At 34.8% G+C, this 17,856-nt stretch overlaps 1 protein-coding gene across 1 annotated transcript; it reads left to right on the top strand.

Moving 5' to 3' along the window:
- The first annotated feature begins 212 nt into the window (after positions 1-212).
- TMED5 (transmembrane p24 trafficking protein 5) lies at positions 213-16,855 on the top strand. The gene is made up of 4 exons (XM_044238698.1): positions 213-666; positions 6,525-6,622; positions 10,759-10,942; positions 13,792-16,855. The coding sequence occupies exons 1-4, from the start codon at positions 478-480 to the stop codon at positions 14,008-14,010; spliced, it is 690 nt and encodes a 229-aa protein (XP_044094633.1). The 5' UTR covers positions 213-477; the 3' UTR covers positions 14,011-16,855.
- Positions 16,856-17,856: the final 1,001 nt, after the last annotated feature.

Raw genomic sequence — 17,856 nt, 5'->3', positions numbered from 1 at the left:
GAGCCGTTGGGGACGCCCCTACCCGACCGCAGCCCCGCCCCCCGCGCAGGCTCTGCGTGTGGCGACGCAAAGGGGTGGGGCCTGTCGGGGCTCGTGGTCTGCGAGCGCGTCCAAGCCCGCTCGCCCGGAACTACATTTCCCACAATTACCCCAAAGACTCCCATTGGTGTGAGGGAAGCCAGGGGAATCTGCCGCCCGCGTGTGAGGCGGAGCGCGCTCACGCCGGGCCTGAGCGGGGATGACACCGAGAAGGGTGCGGAAAAGACTGGTGGCCCCGCCCCTCGGTCCCTACCCTTCGGAGGCCGGGGTTTCCCGCTCTGAGGGATCTTGTGCCGCCGCCGCGGCCGCCACCTGGGGTTTTTTTCAGACGCGGGGTTTCCCTGCCAGCCACAAGGAGTCCAGGGAGGAAAAACGGAGCCTAGGTGCCAATAACCCATACCTCCCGCGTCTCTTCAGCCCGAGATCGCCCCGGCAGGGATGGGCGACAAGATCTGGCTACCCTGCCCGGTGCTCCTCCTGGCCACTGTCTTCTCAGTGCTGCTGCCGGGGGCGGCCGGCTTCACGCCCTCCTTAGACAGCGACTTCACGTTTACCCTTCCGGCCGGCCAAAAGGAGTGTTTCTACCAGCCCATGCCCCTGAAGGCCTCTCTGGAGATTGAGTACCAAGTAAGTGCGGAGGGTGAGCTAGCCTCCTTCCTTTATCCCAGCTACACCGCGTCTTCGCCTCGCACCCGCTTGGAAACTTCTTGTGGACTCCCGGGGGTAGTGAAGAGGCAAGGGCCGCCGGGGTAGCCGGCCCGCTCCGCGCAGGCGCGCGAGGCTTGGCTCTCCTGGGGCCGGGGACCCAGAAGTTAGGCGGGACCTGGAATTGACTACCCTCCCTCTCCCCTTTCCTCCAGTGGGAAAGAGGCCAGCGCTGGTGATCTTGGTGGTGTTCCCTTTTGTTTCATAATTCGCCCATCGCCTTTCTAACCGGCACATGCTCCGGTATTGGGAATTTCGCAATACAGACTGATAACACGTTCTCCTTCATCATTGGAGGAGATGATGACACTTGGTTTGCTATCCCCACCACGCTCACCCAATTCCGGCATTATAAATCTTCCCTGTCATTGCTTCATTTAAGGATTTTTGAATTGTGAACTTGTGATTATCACTAAATCCCATTTTGGAATATTTTGAAAGGAGCTCTTGATGTATTTAATGGGGTACCCTTCCTTCTCAGTTACATATTTTTAAATCAAGCAATATTTAATTGTATATTAAAACTTTATGACTTTTAATTCATCATTGTAAGCATTTCCCCCATATCATTGATTTCTTTTTAGTGTCTTCATAATATTAGGTAGGGATTTGCCTTAATTTATGAGTCATTGTGATAGTGGGTAATTTCTTAGAAGAAATCTTGTTAGTTCCACACAGCTAATTTTGATGTTTCTGGGTAGCACTAAGAAAAAAACAAACAAAACAGGATGCATTGGTGTGGTTCCCCTTTTAATTTTTTCACAGATTACTTAATTTATAATAAGTTTTAGGTTGATGCAAAATAATTTTTTCAACAATTACTGTCGTATATAGAGTTATGTAGAATTTTCATCGGAAGGAAACTTAGAATTAAATTATTTATAGATATTTAAGGAAAGCAATAGGGCAGTGTCTGAAGTCATATAGTAGGCAAAATTGGGGCTAGAACGCAACATTTATTGATTTCCAGTGTAGTTCAAAAGTTCATTTACCATGTGCCAGTAATTGGCAGGTGGGAGGCCAGGATGGGAGGAGTATGGCTAAGATGGCCAACTATTACACGGACAAAACAAAGCATCCGTTTTTTAAGGATCTAATTATTTAAGGGATACTGTGCTAATAAACAGCTAATTTCAATAAAGTATCGTTAAGTGCTCCTAGAGGACAGCCACTTCTCTGGTGTTTCACAAAAGGATTCCTGGAGAAAATAAATTTGAATCCTGAAAGATGCTTAAGTGAGATAAGAATGCAGGGAAGGAGGGGCATTTCAGGAAAAGGAATAAAACACGAATAGTTACAAAAATGCATAGTGTGTTTTGTTGGTGGGCAGTATATGGACACTACAAGTGCTGAGTTTTTATTAGACCTAAAGACTGTAAAGTCTAAGGTGAGAGTAGAAATAAAATAGACTGGAGAGGGGACGCCTGGGTGGCTCAGTTGGTTAAGCAGCTGCCTTCGGCTCAGGTCATGATCCCAGCGTCCTGGGATCGAGTCCCACATCGGGCTCCTTGCTCCGCGGGGAGCCTGCTTCTCCCTCTGGCTCTGTCTGCCACTCTGCCTGTGCTCGCTCTGGCTCGCTCTCTCTCTGACAAATAAATAAATAAAATCTTTAAAAAAAAAAAAAAATAGACTGGAGAGGTCAGGAAGCTGGATCATGGATCATGAATCTTAGCCTCTTGTGCCATGCTGAGTGGCTTTGCCCTTGTTCTGTACAAGGGCCATCGAAGATATAAGCAGCATGGTAACAGAAATGTTTTCCAGATACATCACTGGGTACAATGTGGAAAAAGAGGGCAAAATTAGAGGAAAGGAAACCCAGCTGGGGGTTAGTGAAATAATCCATGTAAGAAACAATTTGTATTATTTGAAAATACCTTAATATTTATCCAGGTGTTAGTATTAGGGAGGAATTGTAAATGAACTACTGACCTCTTAGGATTATAAGACCTGTAGAGATAAAATGCTTGGGTTGAAATCCTAACTCTGTCACTTACTACCACCTGTGTAATTGGAACACGTTACTTAACCTCTTGCTTGTAGAATAGAGATAATAGTAATTACCTCATAGAGTTGATTTGAAAAAGTGAATTAGTAAGTGTTCATAGACCATCCCTGACACTAGTAAATAGGCAGTGAATGTTGATTTTAATACATTTATGTTTCTAAAGTTATACAGCTGGCTTGGTTTAACTTTATGCTCTGCATCTTTAGTCACTCTTAAAGGGACTGACCCCGAAGTAATCCCCCTAAACAACTTAATTGTTTTGATTGAAGAAAGAAGTAAAATGATTTAATGTCTGTAGTCCTAGACAAGGTTGAGGGGTTTGTAGGGTAAGAGATAATCTTCAACTTTTTGTTTGCAGTTTCCAACTGCATGATTAATTTTCCAATAACAAGCTACTGCTTTTTTGTCTTCGTTTTTAAAATGTCAGGGAACAGACATTCCAGACATTGCCCTTGGGTTACTGTGATATACTGAAAATTTTTAACATTTGTTACTTTTCAGCTTTAGGACACTTTTAGAATAATTAACAGGCCCCACATTATATTAAGTTCTTGAAAATTTTAAATGTCAATACATAAATCTTATGAATAAACTAGATCATTCAGTCAACTTTTTAAAAATCATTCCTAAGTGCATAATTTGTTGGAGCACTATGCTAAGTGCTGCAGATATAATGGTGAGTAAAAATATAGTCCATGTTCTCATACAATCTAGTATGGAAGAAGACAGTAATCAGACTTTACAAAGAGATAAAATTTTACAAATTTTGTGTAAAATTATAACTCTAATAAGTGCTATGAAGGTAGGTTATGAGAAGGTTTAATAGGAGGACTTAATTGCATCTGGGAATTGAAAGAAGACATTCCAGAAGTAGAGTTCAGATCTGTAGAAAAATCAGTCTTATTAGGCACAAGGGGGTAATTTAAATTGGCATTTATGAAGAAGATAGAAAAAAGCCTTTGAGGAACTGAAAGACTGTTATAACAGTACAGACTAGGAAGAGTGGCACTCATCTTCTAGTGAAGTTATAGGTAAGTTTAGTTTCATATTATGGTGTTTTTTAAATAAATATTTTTATGTTTTAAAATTGTGTTTTATAGGGAGACCTGGGTGGCTCAGACCGTTAAGTGTCTGCCTTCAACTCAGGTCATGACCCTAGGGTCCTGGGATAGAGTCCCACGTCAGGTTCCCAGCTCAGTGGAGAGCCTGCTTCCTGCTTCTCCTTCTTCCTCTGCCCCTCCACCTGTTTGTGTTTTGTTTCTCTTTCTCAAATAAATAAATAAAATCTTTTTTTTAAATTGTGTTTTATATATTTTTAAGTTATCTTCTGTGTTCTTACTGTTTTTAACAATTTCATTAAGCCTGACAGTCACTACCAATAGTATCTTTTAAACCCTGTTTTACTGAAATCTTTGTTTTGTTAGATCTTTTTTTTTTTTTAGAGATTTTATTTATTTATTTGACAGAGAGAGAGACAGAAAGAGAGGGAACACAAGCAGGGGGGGTGCGAGAGGAAGAAGCAGGCTCTGCTGAGCCGAGAGCCCAATGTGGGGCTCAATCCCAGGACCCTGGGATCATGACTTGAGTTGAAGGCAGACACTTGTCTGAGCCACCCAGGCGCCCCTTTGTTAGTTCTCTTATATTCTAATGTAATACGTATCTTTTTTGTTTTTTTAGAGGATATCTTTGAGTAATTCTTTTAAAATGCTTTGAGTCCTTGGACAAACTTTTTGCTTTCACTTTAATATAATTTTCTTTTACTTGGGATCATTGAAGGCATGGCTGTATTGTTTTTTTGCATCTAGTATTATATGTAAGAATTCTGATGCCAATCCCAATTCTTGTTTTGCAGTTCTCTACTACCTATCACTGGAAGTTTCTAGGTTGTTCTTTTTAAATCTTTTGGGAAAGTCAGTAGGATTTTATCTTTCACATCTATTAGCACCTTCCAGAAAAGATTTTTATCTTTTGAAGTAAGAATTTTTGTTCTCTTATTTGATGATTTCCTCCCTTCATTTCTCTTGAGTCTCTTCTTTGAAATGCTTGTTAGATATCTGAAATCTTTAGCTCGGTCCTTCATAAAGGGTTTTACCATTTTTCTCATACTTTTCACCTGTACCTTTTTACCTTGTCCTGAGGATTCCTTGGTTCCTTCCAGTTCTCTGATTTTTAGTCTCAATCCATATTCATTCTGCTGTCATTACATTGGTTAAGGCTTTATTTTGGCAACAGCGTTTTTTATCTTGTTTATTTCATACCAGTAACCTCATTTTTATGGATTACATATTCTTAAATTTCTCTGAGGATATATATATGAAGAAACATTTGAATTCTGTTTATATTAACTATTTTTTCATAATTTAATCCTTGCAGTAAAACCAGTAACATGAAAAAGAGGGCATTGATTTCAACAAATGTGTTTCTCTAGTCTGTTTCAGTGAGAATTTTGAGACTGATAACTATTGGTAGGTAGCTGGACATATCCTTTGCTCAGTGAACTATCTTCCAGAAATTCCTTACTCTTCATGTCTGTTAACAATCTTCCTAGATTTCCAGTGTTGTTATTTATATCATTATATATTTTCTTCATTTTATTGGGATTTGAAGATGAAAGAGAATTATGTATTTAGCTAGCTATTTGAAACTACTTCTGTTGATAAATAAGTAGAGCACAAGAACAGGTAATTTTTTTTATATCATTCCATTGGAGGGAGACAAACCATAAGCAACTCTTAATCTCAGGAAACAAACTGAGGGTTGCTGGAGGGGAGAGGAGTGGGAGGGATGGGGTGGCTGGGTGATGGACATTGGGGAGGGTATGTGCTATGGTGAGTGCTGTGAGTTGTGTAAGATTGATGATTCACAGACCTGTATCCCTGAAGCAAATAATACATTATATGTTTAAAAAAAAAAAAAAGCCACCAAGAAAAAGAAAAGGGAGTGTTAAATAAGAAAAAGAGTAGTTATCAGAAAAAAACTGCTGAGTTCAACTTTTGACCTTGCCTTCATTGACTGTATCTACCTTGAGAAAAGTGTTTCTCTCTGCCTCTTTTTTCCCCCGTTTGTTCTGTTGTTTGGTTCTTTTGTTTTACTGAGAACATTAATAAGATCTATCTCTTAGAGTTGCTGTGAGGAAATTAACCCAGATAAAGCACTTAAAACAGTGTGTGGCATACACTTGTTAATTGTTAGCTATTATCATCATTTTGGGATTGTAAAGGAACAGACTCTGTTCACTGACCAGTAAGCATATAGCCTACTTGAAATATTCAGTTCATATTGGGGGAATAATAAGTGAATGCACTGAAGAAGTCAGCTGGAGTCAGATCATGGAAGGTTTGAGTTCTTGGTTAAGAAATAGCTAATTATTATTTTATTGAAGAGGAAACAAACTCAAGAAAGTTACATAGCTTGCTCTAAATTGCCTAAGTAAAAAGGTTTACCATTTGAACTCCCTTTTGTGTTTCCTTCCACTCTACAGGGCTTCTCAATCAAGGCACCATTTTAGGAGGATTCTTACAGTAATAGTTATAAGGCCTAAAGTTAGGTGATGGCAACAGAATTGGTAAGAAAGCTCCAAAATGAATGGAATTGCATTGGATGATCTTTGTGCTCCTTTCTAGGCCTTACATGCATCGTTGACTTTCTTTACCTAAGTTTAGAAAGAAAATCTTTTCATTTAAAAAAAAAAATCTTTCATCATGTGATTTACTTTATATATTTTTTATTTTCAGAATTTGTAATGTGTGTTCTTTTCTTTTGTGCTTTTCTACAGGTTTTAGATGGAGCAGGATTAGATATTGACTTCCATCTTGCCTCTCCAGAAGGAAGAACCTTAGTTTTTGAACAAAGAAAATCAGATGGAGTTCACACGTAAGTGATCTCTTAGTTGAGTTCCTTAGGCTAAGTAATGCCAGTGGACTATCTGCAGGGCAGGGAAATTTAGCACTTTTAATCCATACATCAGTATTAAATGATTCCATATGAACATTTCAAACAGTCCTAGATAGTGGTCTATCATAAACTGAAATGTCTTTCATTGACTTTTTTCTCTTTTTTTAGATATTTTGTATTGATCCCCAATTTTTTCTTTGCTTTGATTAAATAACATGAGTATGCACTAGGTATTACATTCAGTCTGTTGGGGCATTTTAAGCCTGTCTTTCTGACTAGCACAACCTTTCCATCTTAAGTTACTATTCCAGGTTTGTATCCTATAGTTTGAGCTGCTGGCTATATCATCTTTGCCCACTATTTCCTTTCTTTAAAAAAAATAAGTATAGTCCATCTTTGTGTGTGTGTTTTATGTGTGTATGCATGTAAAAGTTGGGGTTTTTCTCACTCAAACCTCATTCTTTTTAGATAATTGGAAGATGTGATAGTAAAAGGTATGACCATAGGAAACCAGAAAGAAAGAAAATAACTTATTGTAAGTTTAGAGTTTGACAAAAGGCTATATATGCTCCCTTAATCTCACTTCTCTTTTTTGTATCTCAGTGGTGTGTTTCCCGTTCATTCCATCATTTTACTGTAGCACTTTGTTTTCTTATTGCATTAAAACTTCCTGTGAGTTTACAGGAAGAAGAAAAGCAAATACAATCTAATATTTGCCATAAACTAGGCTTTGCATTTTATATGCTTCAAATTAATCATTCCAACCCTCCAAGGGAGATTATTTGATTCCTCAATTCCTATTTTACAGACAAGGAGGCTCAGAGAAGTTAAGTAAGTCTGAAGGGATACACATTTATTAAGAGGAGGAAGCAGGATGGATCAGAATTTTTGCTTTCTACCATATGATGCTTAGAACATCTCTGGCACATAGCACTGTGTGAGTACTAGCTATTATAGTTACTGGTCTTTAACCAGCATACTTGCCATGTAATTGATAGTAAATACTAAATACATGTATGAATGAATGAGGAGGAAAATATCCCAACTATGATACTCTTTTCAGAGTGCTTTATTTTATTTTTATTTAAATTTAAAATTTTTTTTTTAAAGATTTTATTTATTTATTTGACCGAGAGAGATCACAAATAGGCAGAGAGGCAGGCAGAGAGAGAGAGGAGGAAGCAGGCTCCCTGCTGAGCAGAGAGCCCGATGCGGGACTCGATCCCAGGACCCTGAGATCATGACCTGAGCCGAAGGCAGCGGCTTAACCCACTGAGCCACCCAGGCGCCCCTAATTTTTAAATTTTTTATATTTTTTAATTTTTAAAGGTTTTTTATTTAAAACGTTTTTAAATTTCTTATCTTTTATTAAAGTGCTTTTTTAAAATGACATTTTACCTCTGCAGAGGTCAGAAAAAAATACTTGTATAAATTATTAATAAGTAAAATAGAGAAACAGATTTAAAAAGTCAGTTTTGATTGATATATTTTGAACTTTGCTTTCTCTTTGATAGTTATATGAACAGAAACTAAAAATATAGCTCATCGTTAAATTTCAGAATCTAGAAAATCTGTAGAATTTGTCATTTTTTTTTTCCTCCAATTTTGTCTTTTCCTTTAGAGATAAATTAACTGTTAGTGGGAAAAGGTACCTTATTACTTTCCTGCATAGAATTACCTCTCATTAAACCAGTAGGGGATAAAAGAATTAGTTTGTAAGAGTAAATGTTAACATTAACATTTATTGAGTTCTTTCAATGCCAAGCTACTGTTCTAAGCACTTTATATTTATTTTTTTTATTCTCTCCACAGTCCTATGAGGTACATGATTTATCATGTTATCAATAAAGAAATTGAGGCATAGAGCCCTAAAGTTGGTTAATGAAAGTTACACAGCTAGTGAACAGCAGAGCCAGGATTTACAACCAGGCTGTCCAACTCACTCTTAATCACTACACCCAATTTACAAATCTACTTTCTAAAAAATCAGATTTAAATAAAATTTATCGGGGCACCTTGGTGGCTCAGTGGGTTAAAGCTTCTGCCTTTGGCTCAGGTCATGATCCCAGGGTCCTGGGATTGAGCACCTCATCAGGGCTCTCTGCTCAGCAGGGAGCTGCTTCCCTTCCTCTCCCTCTGCCTGCCTCTCTGCCTACTTGTGATCTCTGTTTTTCAAATAAACAAATAAAATCTTATAAATAAATAAATAAAATTTTATCTTTAGCTATATTAACTTTTTAAAGGCCGGTTATAAAGTATCTCTGTTATGGCACTGAAATTTTTTTTTTAAATCCTTAAAACAAATACTGGCTTTTCAGAAGGCAGGATTAGTAAAAATTCTCCAAACAGAACTATCAACAGCTTAAGTAATATCTATTGGCTGGCACTTCCAGGAATGAGAAGTCTGTTTGTGTGTTTGTGTGTTTATATTTTTCTAGACATTACTATACTATACTATAACATTAACATTACTATAACTCTTAACCAGAATTTATCCGTTCTGGACTACTGCTTCTACTTGAAGGGAAAATTAACTCTGTTGTTTTTATTTGGATAAAATTTTGTATCATTTATAGTATTTAAGTTCCTTCCTACTAAAAGCAGTCAACACAGATTTAGAAAGAGATTAGTATAGGAATAACTGTGAAGTAGTAAAACATGTTTTCTTTCCCATACACATGCTGAAGTTCATCCATGTGTCAGTGCTTCTCAAACTTTCTTCTTTTTTACTCTTCTCCCCATGCAACCTTTCTAGACTTTCTATCTCATAACCTGGCCATGAAATTTTAAAACCAGTTTTTGTACTGTTTGTTTATCTGTACTTTACATGTAAAAAGAGTAAGTACAAAGCTTCTCCTTTTTATCCAGTGCAGGGTTAAGAATGGCTAAATAAAGTTCAGTTAAATAAAATTAAACAAAATTAAGAGTTAAATTTAAAAGTGATTAAAATTGAACTTTACACAAAAGTCGTAACATTTTTTTTCCTTTTAAAATTGTTCCCCACTGTATTCGCCAGTATATTCTTCAAGCTTCTTCCAAAGGTTAAATACATCCTCAAGACAAAGGTTTGTCATGACTGAGGAGATTGCAAGGAATGCAGACAGGCTCTGAGCAGTACTATAGAAAAGAAAGATCAATTAACATGAGTCAGAAAACCAAGCTTCATCTATGCCTATGACAGGCTGTGTGATCATAGGCAAGTATTTTAATTTATGTGAACCTTATTTTACTTACCTTGAAAAGGTCAGTTATGCCTACTTGCAAATATGATGGTAAGGATTAAAAGAACTAAAATAGTGTATAAATTATAAAGGGGTATATAAGTATTGGCTACTTTTTATTTATAGTATATATATTAAGATTCAGTCAAATTGCTGAGTACTTCTCTCTCATGCTTAAAGTAAATAAGTTGGATATAGGGGTAGAAAAGAAGTGGAGATTGAGTTAAAGTATCAAATGTTGTAGGCGAATTATTTTGAATGTGAAGCTAATGAGACCAAGGTACAAGTTTAACTTAGATGTGAGTGGCATTTATTCTGAAAGCTAATACCACTAAGAGTAGATCTCCATTTGTTGGCCACTGATCCTTAATCTTTGTGAACCTATGTTATAAAGATGTTCTTAATCTGTAGGAGGCCTGTAAGAAAGCATTTAGAACAATCCATCACTTTTGAAAACAAAAATCAGTTTAGAAAGTAATCTCAATTAAAGGGGAGGTTTGTGGTCATATTTGCATATGAATTGAACTCATGATAAATTACTCCTAATATATATAAATATTAAAGATCATTGTGAGGTATCATGTATCTATGTTTTTAATCCTATCCTTTTCCAAAAACTAGGTCAAGATCTTTTACCATAACTTCCTGAGTAAATGCCAAGCACATCTAAGTTACAACCATATATATAAAATAAATATGTATTTCCATATATATTTCCAGGTTGCCTCTTTCCCAAGATATTTTAAATTATCTTTCAATACTAAGGAAGTCTTTTTATCAGCAAACTATCCAATTATTACTATAAACTATGTTATTTCTTACCTATAGTAGTTTTTCCTTTGATCCCAAATAGGAAGTACAGATAACTGAACACATGTACTTTTTTTAATACAGGATAGAGACTGAAGATGGTGACTACATGTTCTGCTTTGATAATACATTCAGCACCATTTCTGAGAAGGTGATTTTCTTTGAATTAATCCTGGATAATATGGGAGAACAGGAGCAAGAACAAGAGGACTGGAAGAAATATATTACTGGCACAGACATGTTGGACATGAAATTGGAAGACATCCTGGTCAGTATGGTCTTTTAATAAATAAAAATTATCCAGAGATCTGTGTGATAGGCACTGAAATAAGCATTTTCTCTGCATTATCTCATGTAATCTTTACTTAATTCTATGAGGATTATTTATCTTCATCTTTTCAAAGAGGAAATTGTGGTTTAGGGGAGATTAAGTAATGTTTGTCACATAACTAGAGAGGGGAAAACTAGAATTTGAACAGGCTCTTCTTAATTATAAACACCCTTAGTGTTCACAAACAATAGAATGTAATGATCTATAGCATACCTGCACAGAGAAAAAAGTTGAGCAATTTGTAAACACTTAAGGTGTTATAGGCATTTTTCCCACAGCATAATTTTTATAACATGAAATTTCTTATTAATTGATTAATTTGGGAACACTGTTTATATCACTCAGACCAGAGCTAGCAGTTACCAAAAACTAGGGCTACATTCAAGAGTAAAACCTTTTAGAATATGGCTTCTTTGTTTGAATTTCTCTACCATTTACTTGCATAATGAAATGTGCATGTGTAAGAGTCTACTTGTTAATAGTACTGGTGGTAGGGGGAAAAGGTCACTACCCTTCAGCCACAGGTAGATATAATCAAATGATAGAATTTACTGAGTGATATTTGTAAATAGTGTATATAGCTGTATTGTAGAAATTCCTGCAAGAGAAATAACATGGTCATTGCAAATTAAAACTGTGTAAACCCTAACAGTCTTATAACCTGGATTTTTTAAAATAACATATTTTGATCACTTGAGGTTTTTTAGGAAAGCAGCTGTCAAATAGCAGAAGAGACATTACTTGTATGTAGATCACTTAGCTTAAGAAGTCAGAAAATTAGCCGGTCATGTATGTGTGATTGCTTAGTGACTAAGCCCTCAGAGCCTTGGTTTCCTCACCTGCAAAATGGGGATAGGGTTGTGAGGATGAAATAAGAAATGATGTGTGTCTAAGTGCTTTTAAACAGTGTATCGCATAATGAATATTAGTTTTCTTAACTTTTCCACTGGTGTTACTATGAATGCAAACTGAAAGGATTAAGTTTGATAGGTATAAATTTTTACAACGATAGTTTCTTTATCTCAACATAATTTCCCATGTATATATCTTTTAAATTTCAATCTTATTAACTTACTCTTCCATTTTAAATTTATTTTGCCAACAAAACTAAAACACTAGTACTTATCTTATTAGTACTTCACTGGATTCTCAAGAGATTTAATTCATTCACATGGTTAAACAAAATGACAAGTTCAGCCTCAAATATGGCTTAAATACTAACAGACCTTTTTCTTTTTTTTTTTTTTTTTTTTAAGAAAAATGTCTTTCAGGAGCTTTATTTCCCAAAAATTTGTATCATAACAGCAAACTTTGATAAATAATTTTGTATTTGGTTATCATTGCTGTAATATTGAAAAGAACTATGCATGATCTTTTCATTTGGGGATCTGAATAACTTATTTTTCTAGAAAATATTTATATTACTAGGTAATTTGCTTTAAAGAAAAATGTCTTTCAGGAGCTTTATTTCCCAAAAATTTGTATCATAACAGCAAACTTTGATAAATAATTTTGTATTTGGTTATCATTGCTGTAATATTGAAAAGAACTATGCATGATCTTTTCATTTGGGGATCTGAATAACTTATTTTTCTAAAAAATATTTATATTACTAGGTAATTTGCCCAAATGATATTACACTTTGTAGTTTTGTAGGTTTAGCAGAAAGTCTGGAATTCTGAGTATAGCTTTTTGCTTAAATAAGGATTTTAAGCAAGATGACTATCCAGGAAAATCTGTTTCTAGTCTTTTCTTATTTTTCCCATAAATACATTGACCCCTGCACAATGCACAGTTGAACTGTGCAGGTCTACTTATGCACAGATTTTTTTCAGTAGATATATTTTCTCTTATGATTTTCTTAGTAACATTTTAATTTCGCTAGCTTACTTTATTGTAGGAATACAGTATGTAATGTATATAGTATATATAACAGGAGATGTGTCGATTGTTTACGTAAGGCTTCTGGTCAACAGTACGCTATTGGTAAAGTTTTTCGGGAATCAAAGGTTTTATGTGGATCTTTAACTCTTTAGGGCAGTGGTCTCTCTAACCATGTTTTTTAAGGGTCAGCTGTACTTTGACATCATTTCAAATCTCAACTTAATTTTAACTTACATTCATAAAGCCCTTTTATAGTTTTTAAATCACTTCCCTCACCAGGACCCTACTATAAAAATAGGTTTTTCAGAAGATGTACAACTTAGAGTGCTTCTTGATAAGCTTGTTTTACAAATGTAATCTTGGAACATTTTTGTATTAAAAAATACTTTTGGATGTATAATATGTATATAAAAATTGGAAGGTTTTCTAATTTTTATTATTTTCTGAAATGAAAACATGGGGTATTTTGCTAGACGCTAAATTGGACAAGACTAACATTCAAAGAAACTACTATAAACACTGTATTATATAAAGATATCTAAAAGCTGGGTTTTTGGTTTTTTTTAAACTAGTCTTTTTCTTATGGTTGTGAGGGCTAAGAAATGGTATATATAAAATTCCTAGCACTTTGCTACTGAAATACCTTTTCACATTATTTTCAATTTACATTAGCTTTGCTCCTCTGTTAAGTAACTATCTGTAAACAATAATTTAAAGATATCAAGAGAACTGTTACATAAACTTAGAGATGTTTAGGTAAGCTAAGGTAGTACCTGTCCCTTAATTAAAATTGTTTGGATCTAAAACTAGTATGAGTGTCAGGGTACTGTGACTCACATGTTTAAAATAACTTAAAATTACTGAGCATTCCTTTATAGTAAAATTATTTTATTTATCTCCAGGAATCCATCAACAGTATCAAGGCCAGACTAAGCAAAAGTGGTCATATCCAGACTCTGCTTAGAGCATTTGAAGCTCGTGATCGAAACATACAAGAAAGCAACTTTGATAGAGTCAATTTCTGGTCTATGGTTAACTTAGTGGTAATGGTGGTAGTGTCAGCCATTCAAGTTTACATGCTAAAGAGTCTATTTGAAGATAAGAGGAAAAGTAGAACTTAAAATTTTAAACTAGAGTACTTAATACTGAAAAAAAAAAGGCGGAGAAATGCAATACACTGTTATAATCAAGACCATTAATAGTCTTTTTAAAAAATGTTTTCAGGCATTACCACAAGTGTGAAATGAGTATAATTTTAAGGTGAAAGGAGTCTTCACTTTCATCTGTGCAAGTAATCTTATTGCTTCACTTGTACTTAAGGGTATAGCAGAAATATTTCAGAATGTAGGTATAATTGAATGAAGCCATATTAATCAGCATTTTCCTGAGTCTGAAAAAATTTGGCAAATGTCATAGGTGATTTAAATAAATGAACTTTTGGGCTAAATGCAACACCAAACATTGTTTTTAAAAGACTGTCTTATCTAGAAGTTTCTTTGTACATGTGGCAATTACAAATTAGAAGTTTTCAGTATATTGAAGTTTCTTTGTAAATGTAGCAATTATAAATTAAATGTATAATTTTTCAGTATATTAAATTATAAATCATCTGAGAATTACCTAATCATGAATTGGATATATCTTTAGAAAACAAAAACTCAACTTTTCTTTTTATATATGTATCTCTCCTATAATGTAAACAGAAGCATAGCTGTGAAAAACAGATTTGTGAGTTTTTTTATAACCAAATATATTTGAATTTAAATATTAGCAAAAGTATTATATACTTAGCTTATATTCCCCAAGGCCAACATCTTGATAATTCTTAAAAATGCTCAGTCATTATGAAAATTGGAACAAATTTTCTCTTTTGAAATGAAGTAGCTCTATAAGGAGCTACTCCATAAGGAGTCTCCATAAGGACACATTTTGTCTAGTCCTTAGCTAAGATCTAGAATTTTGAAACTAAATGTGAGGGAAAATAATTTTATTTTTATATTATCTATCAACAGTGTTATGTTAGTTTTAACATGACTACTGACTTGGATAATACATTATTATCAACAGTTGTGAAGGAAATATTGCTTGAAAATCTAGGCCTTAAATAAATATCTCCTTTTCTGAGTTCTCAAAATCAACAACAATCAAGAAGAATTTAGGTAAGCTTGAGAACATCTGATCAAAATTAAGTTCACTTTATTCGAACCATTTCAGATCATAAATTATTTAATATTTGTTTTTCTAATAAATCCTTACATATTTTTTTTAATTCACTTAAATAAACTCTAAGTATCTGGAATCTGATTGATTAATCATAAAGACCCAATCCTAGTATCAATCATGAGACTAAATCCCAGATAACTGAAGAAACTATACTTGGCTAGGGTTTTATTTTTCTATAGTTGTTTTATTCTGTTTTGAATTGTCTTTTGTAAGTATTCAGGTACATTTTATGAAACAAACTCTACTGTAAGGTATAGCACTGGGTACATACAATTGTTATAACTTTCATTAAATGAACTTTTTGATCACTTTATTTATTGGCATTCAAGTAAGGATTTGAAAGCCCACAGAATCCCAAATTTAAAGTCAGTATGTGAATAACTATGTAAATCTCTGCCATCCGTGCTTATTGCAATCTGAGCATTACTCAAATACTAGTAATTTAGCTACATCATGAATTAAATAGAACTTTTAGGTTATACCCATTTGTAATATTAAGACAAATAGGCGTTAGAAACAATCAACGTTAAAAATTTGAGTATAGAACCTCTCTGTATATTACTACTGCTGGAATTCTTAATAAGCAATGATCTTGAGAGAATGGTTTTGGTTGTTAATTTACAGTCAGAATGGTACAAAGGAGATTTATTTCCCTCCTTTTTACACCCTTGGGAGGATGAAAAGGTTAGCTGTCTCTGCTATGAAGCTTTTTAAAAATGAGGTAAATGCCATATACAATTGATTACCTTAACTGGCCAAGAAAATGTTTTTTTAAGTGTCCAGGAGTAGTGCCTACAATACATGCAAAACAAGGGCCAACAATCACTTATGAAGAGACCTCTCTGTCCCCCTTCTGTTAAACTTATAATGAGAAGCAACCTTACCATACTATAATAAAACAGTACAGATAGAAACTACTGCATCTTTTCTATAAAACTGTGATTAAGAATTCTACCTCTGGCTGGTTACTGTACTGTACTGATTCCTTGTCTAACAATGCATTTGTTAAATTATCTATGATAATTTGTGCCACTGATTTAAACTATGATTCAGTGTAATCTCTTATCTTATAATGGCCTTATCTGGAAACAAAGAACTTAGGAATATTGAGGACAATTTTATTTTTATAGGCACAAAATGAAGAGTGGGTTTAAGAAGGATGTTACTTGTATTAACCAAAAAAGTATAATTAGCAAATAAATAAATATTTCTAAAGGCATATAGCTTATCTGCTTTATGGTTTTTTAAATGTCAATATTGAGTTTTGAAATTAAAATTAAGCAACTTACCACTTAATGTCTGAGTTTGTCTTCAGTTTTTAGTTAAACTCTTAAAAATACAATATTTAAGGCCTAGAGTTTATTCTTATTTGCATTTGGGTCATTAATGGTGTGTCATTCTTTCATGTGAATGTCAAGGTTAGAAGGTAAGTGAATGTCAAGGTATAGAAGGTAATTAAGTTGTTGAAGTAGCATGGAAATAAATTATAAATTGAAATGTAATTTTATGTTAAGTATGTTTACTCTTCTTCAGTATTGTTATTATGTCTTAAAATTAACAAAAATTGAGTACCTACAATTGTAAGCCTCCCCAAATAATTCTTTAAACTTTTAAAAGATTCAGCATGTAGTAACTTCATCTTCATACACAATCAATGTTTATAAAATTGATTTATAGTTGTGAATAGCCATATTAAATGAGCAGTGAATACCGTTCTGAATAAAAATTACAAAGAAAATCTTATGAACGAGTTATTGTAAATGTTGTCTAATCCTTAAAACCTTCATTGATCTCATTTTAGCCATATGTGGCTCTCCCCTACATTTGAAAACCCATAGTTCTCTGTACTTCTGTTTGTTATTGTACCTTGCACTGAAATTCTGTTAACATGTGTTTTAATCATCTGTTGCCCAAACATGCATTGTAACTATTAGGTGCTCAAAATAAAGAAGTAGGGAAAAAAAAGGGGGGGGGCAAAGGTCACCTCCGAAAGTTTGGAATACTGGCAAATCAAAATTCATTTGAGCCTATTTCTTTGTCTATAGAAACATTTTAAGATAGCATCTTAAAACTTGGTCAAAATCACATTTAAGAGAGTCCAGTGCTTGGTGGAGGTTGGTTATTGGTCATTTCCTTCATACCATCCAGACAACACACTCTTCCCCTATAATCTGATAGAATTCCTTAGGCACCTTTCTGCTTCTGCACTCCCATCACTTCCAGGTGTCTGGGCTTCTGAAAGGTTTGTCATTAAAAACTAGAGCTATGTTACACTTCATTTCTCTCTGGGAAATTCTCTCTTTTATCTGAAAGAAAATGGCAAGCAGGGAAAAATCTGGAGGTCTTTAATGACCATAAGTCAACAGCAAAATGAACAGAGAATCAGTTATCCTTCACTGAAATGAACTCCCTTCTATATAAAGAGACTACTTCCCAGTCCTGGAAGTTTTTAAGTGGTGGTAATTATCAAATGTCAGATAGTTTATTTTTATATTGGATATCAGGTGGGAGGAGGGACTAATAAACCTAACCTTTCTACTCTTCAATTCTAAAAGGACTAGTAATGCTATTTGTAGGAGAAAGCTGAAAGAAAAGGCCACAGCTTAAAAAGACACATTTAAGAGTTCCATTTTGCTGGATTCTTGATGCTCAAAACCAAATTGGAAACAAAAACCACTCCAGGATCATAACCTGAGCTGAAGACAGTCGCTTAACCAACTGAGCCATCCAGGCGCCCTGAGACT

Source organism: Neovison vison, chromosome 2 (assembly GCF_020171115.1).
Source record: "Neovison vison isolate M4711 chromosome 2, ASM_NN_V1, whole genome shotgun sequence".
Classification (NCBI taxonomy): domain Eukaryota; kingdom Metazoa; phylum Chordata; class Mammalia; order Carnivora; family Mustelidae; genus Neogale; species Neogale vison.
The sequence above is the reverse complement of the archived record's forward strand: the minus strand, read 5'-3'. Positions and strand labels throughout refer to the sequence as shown.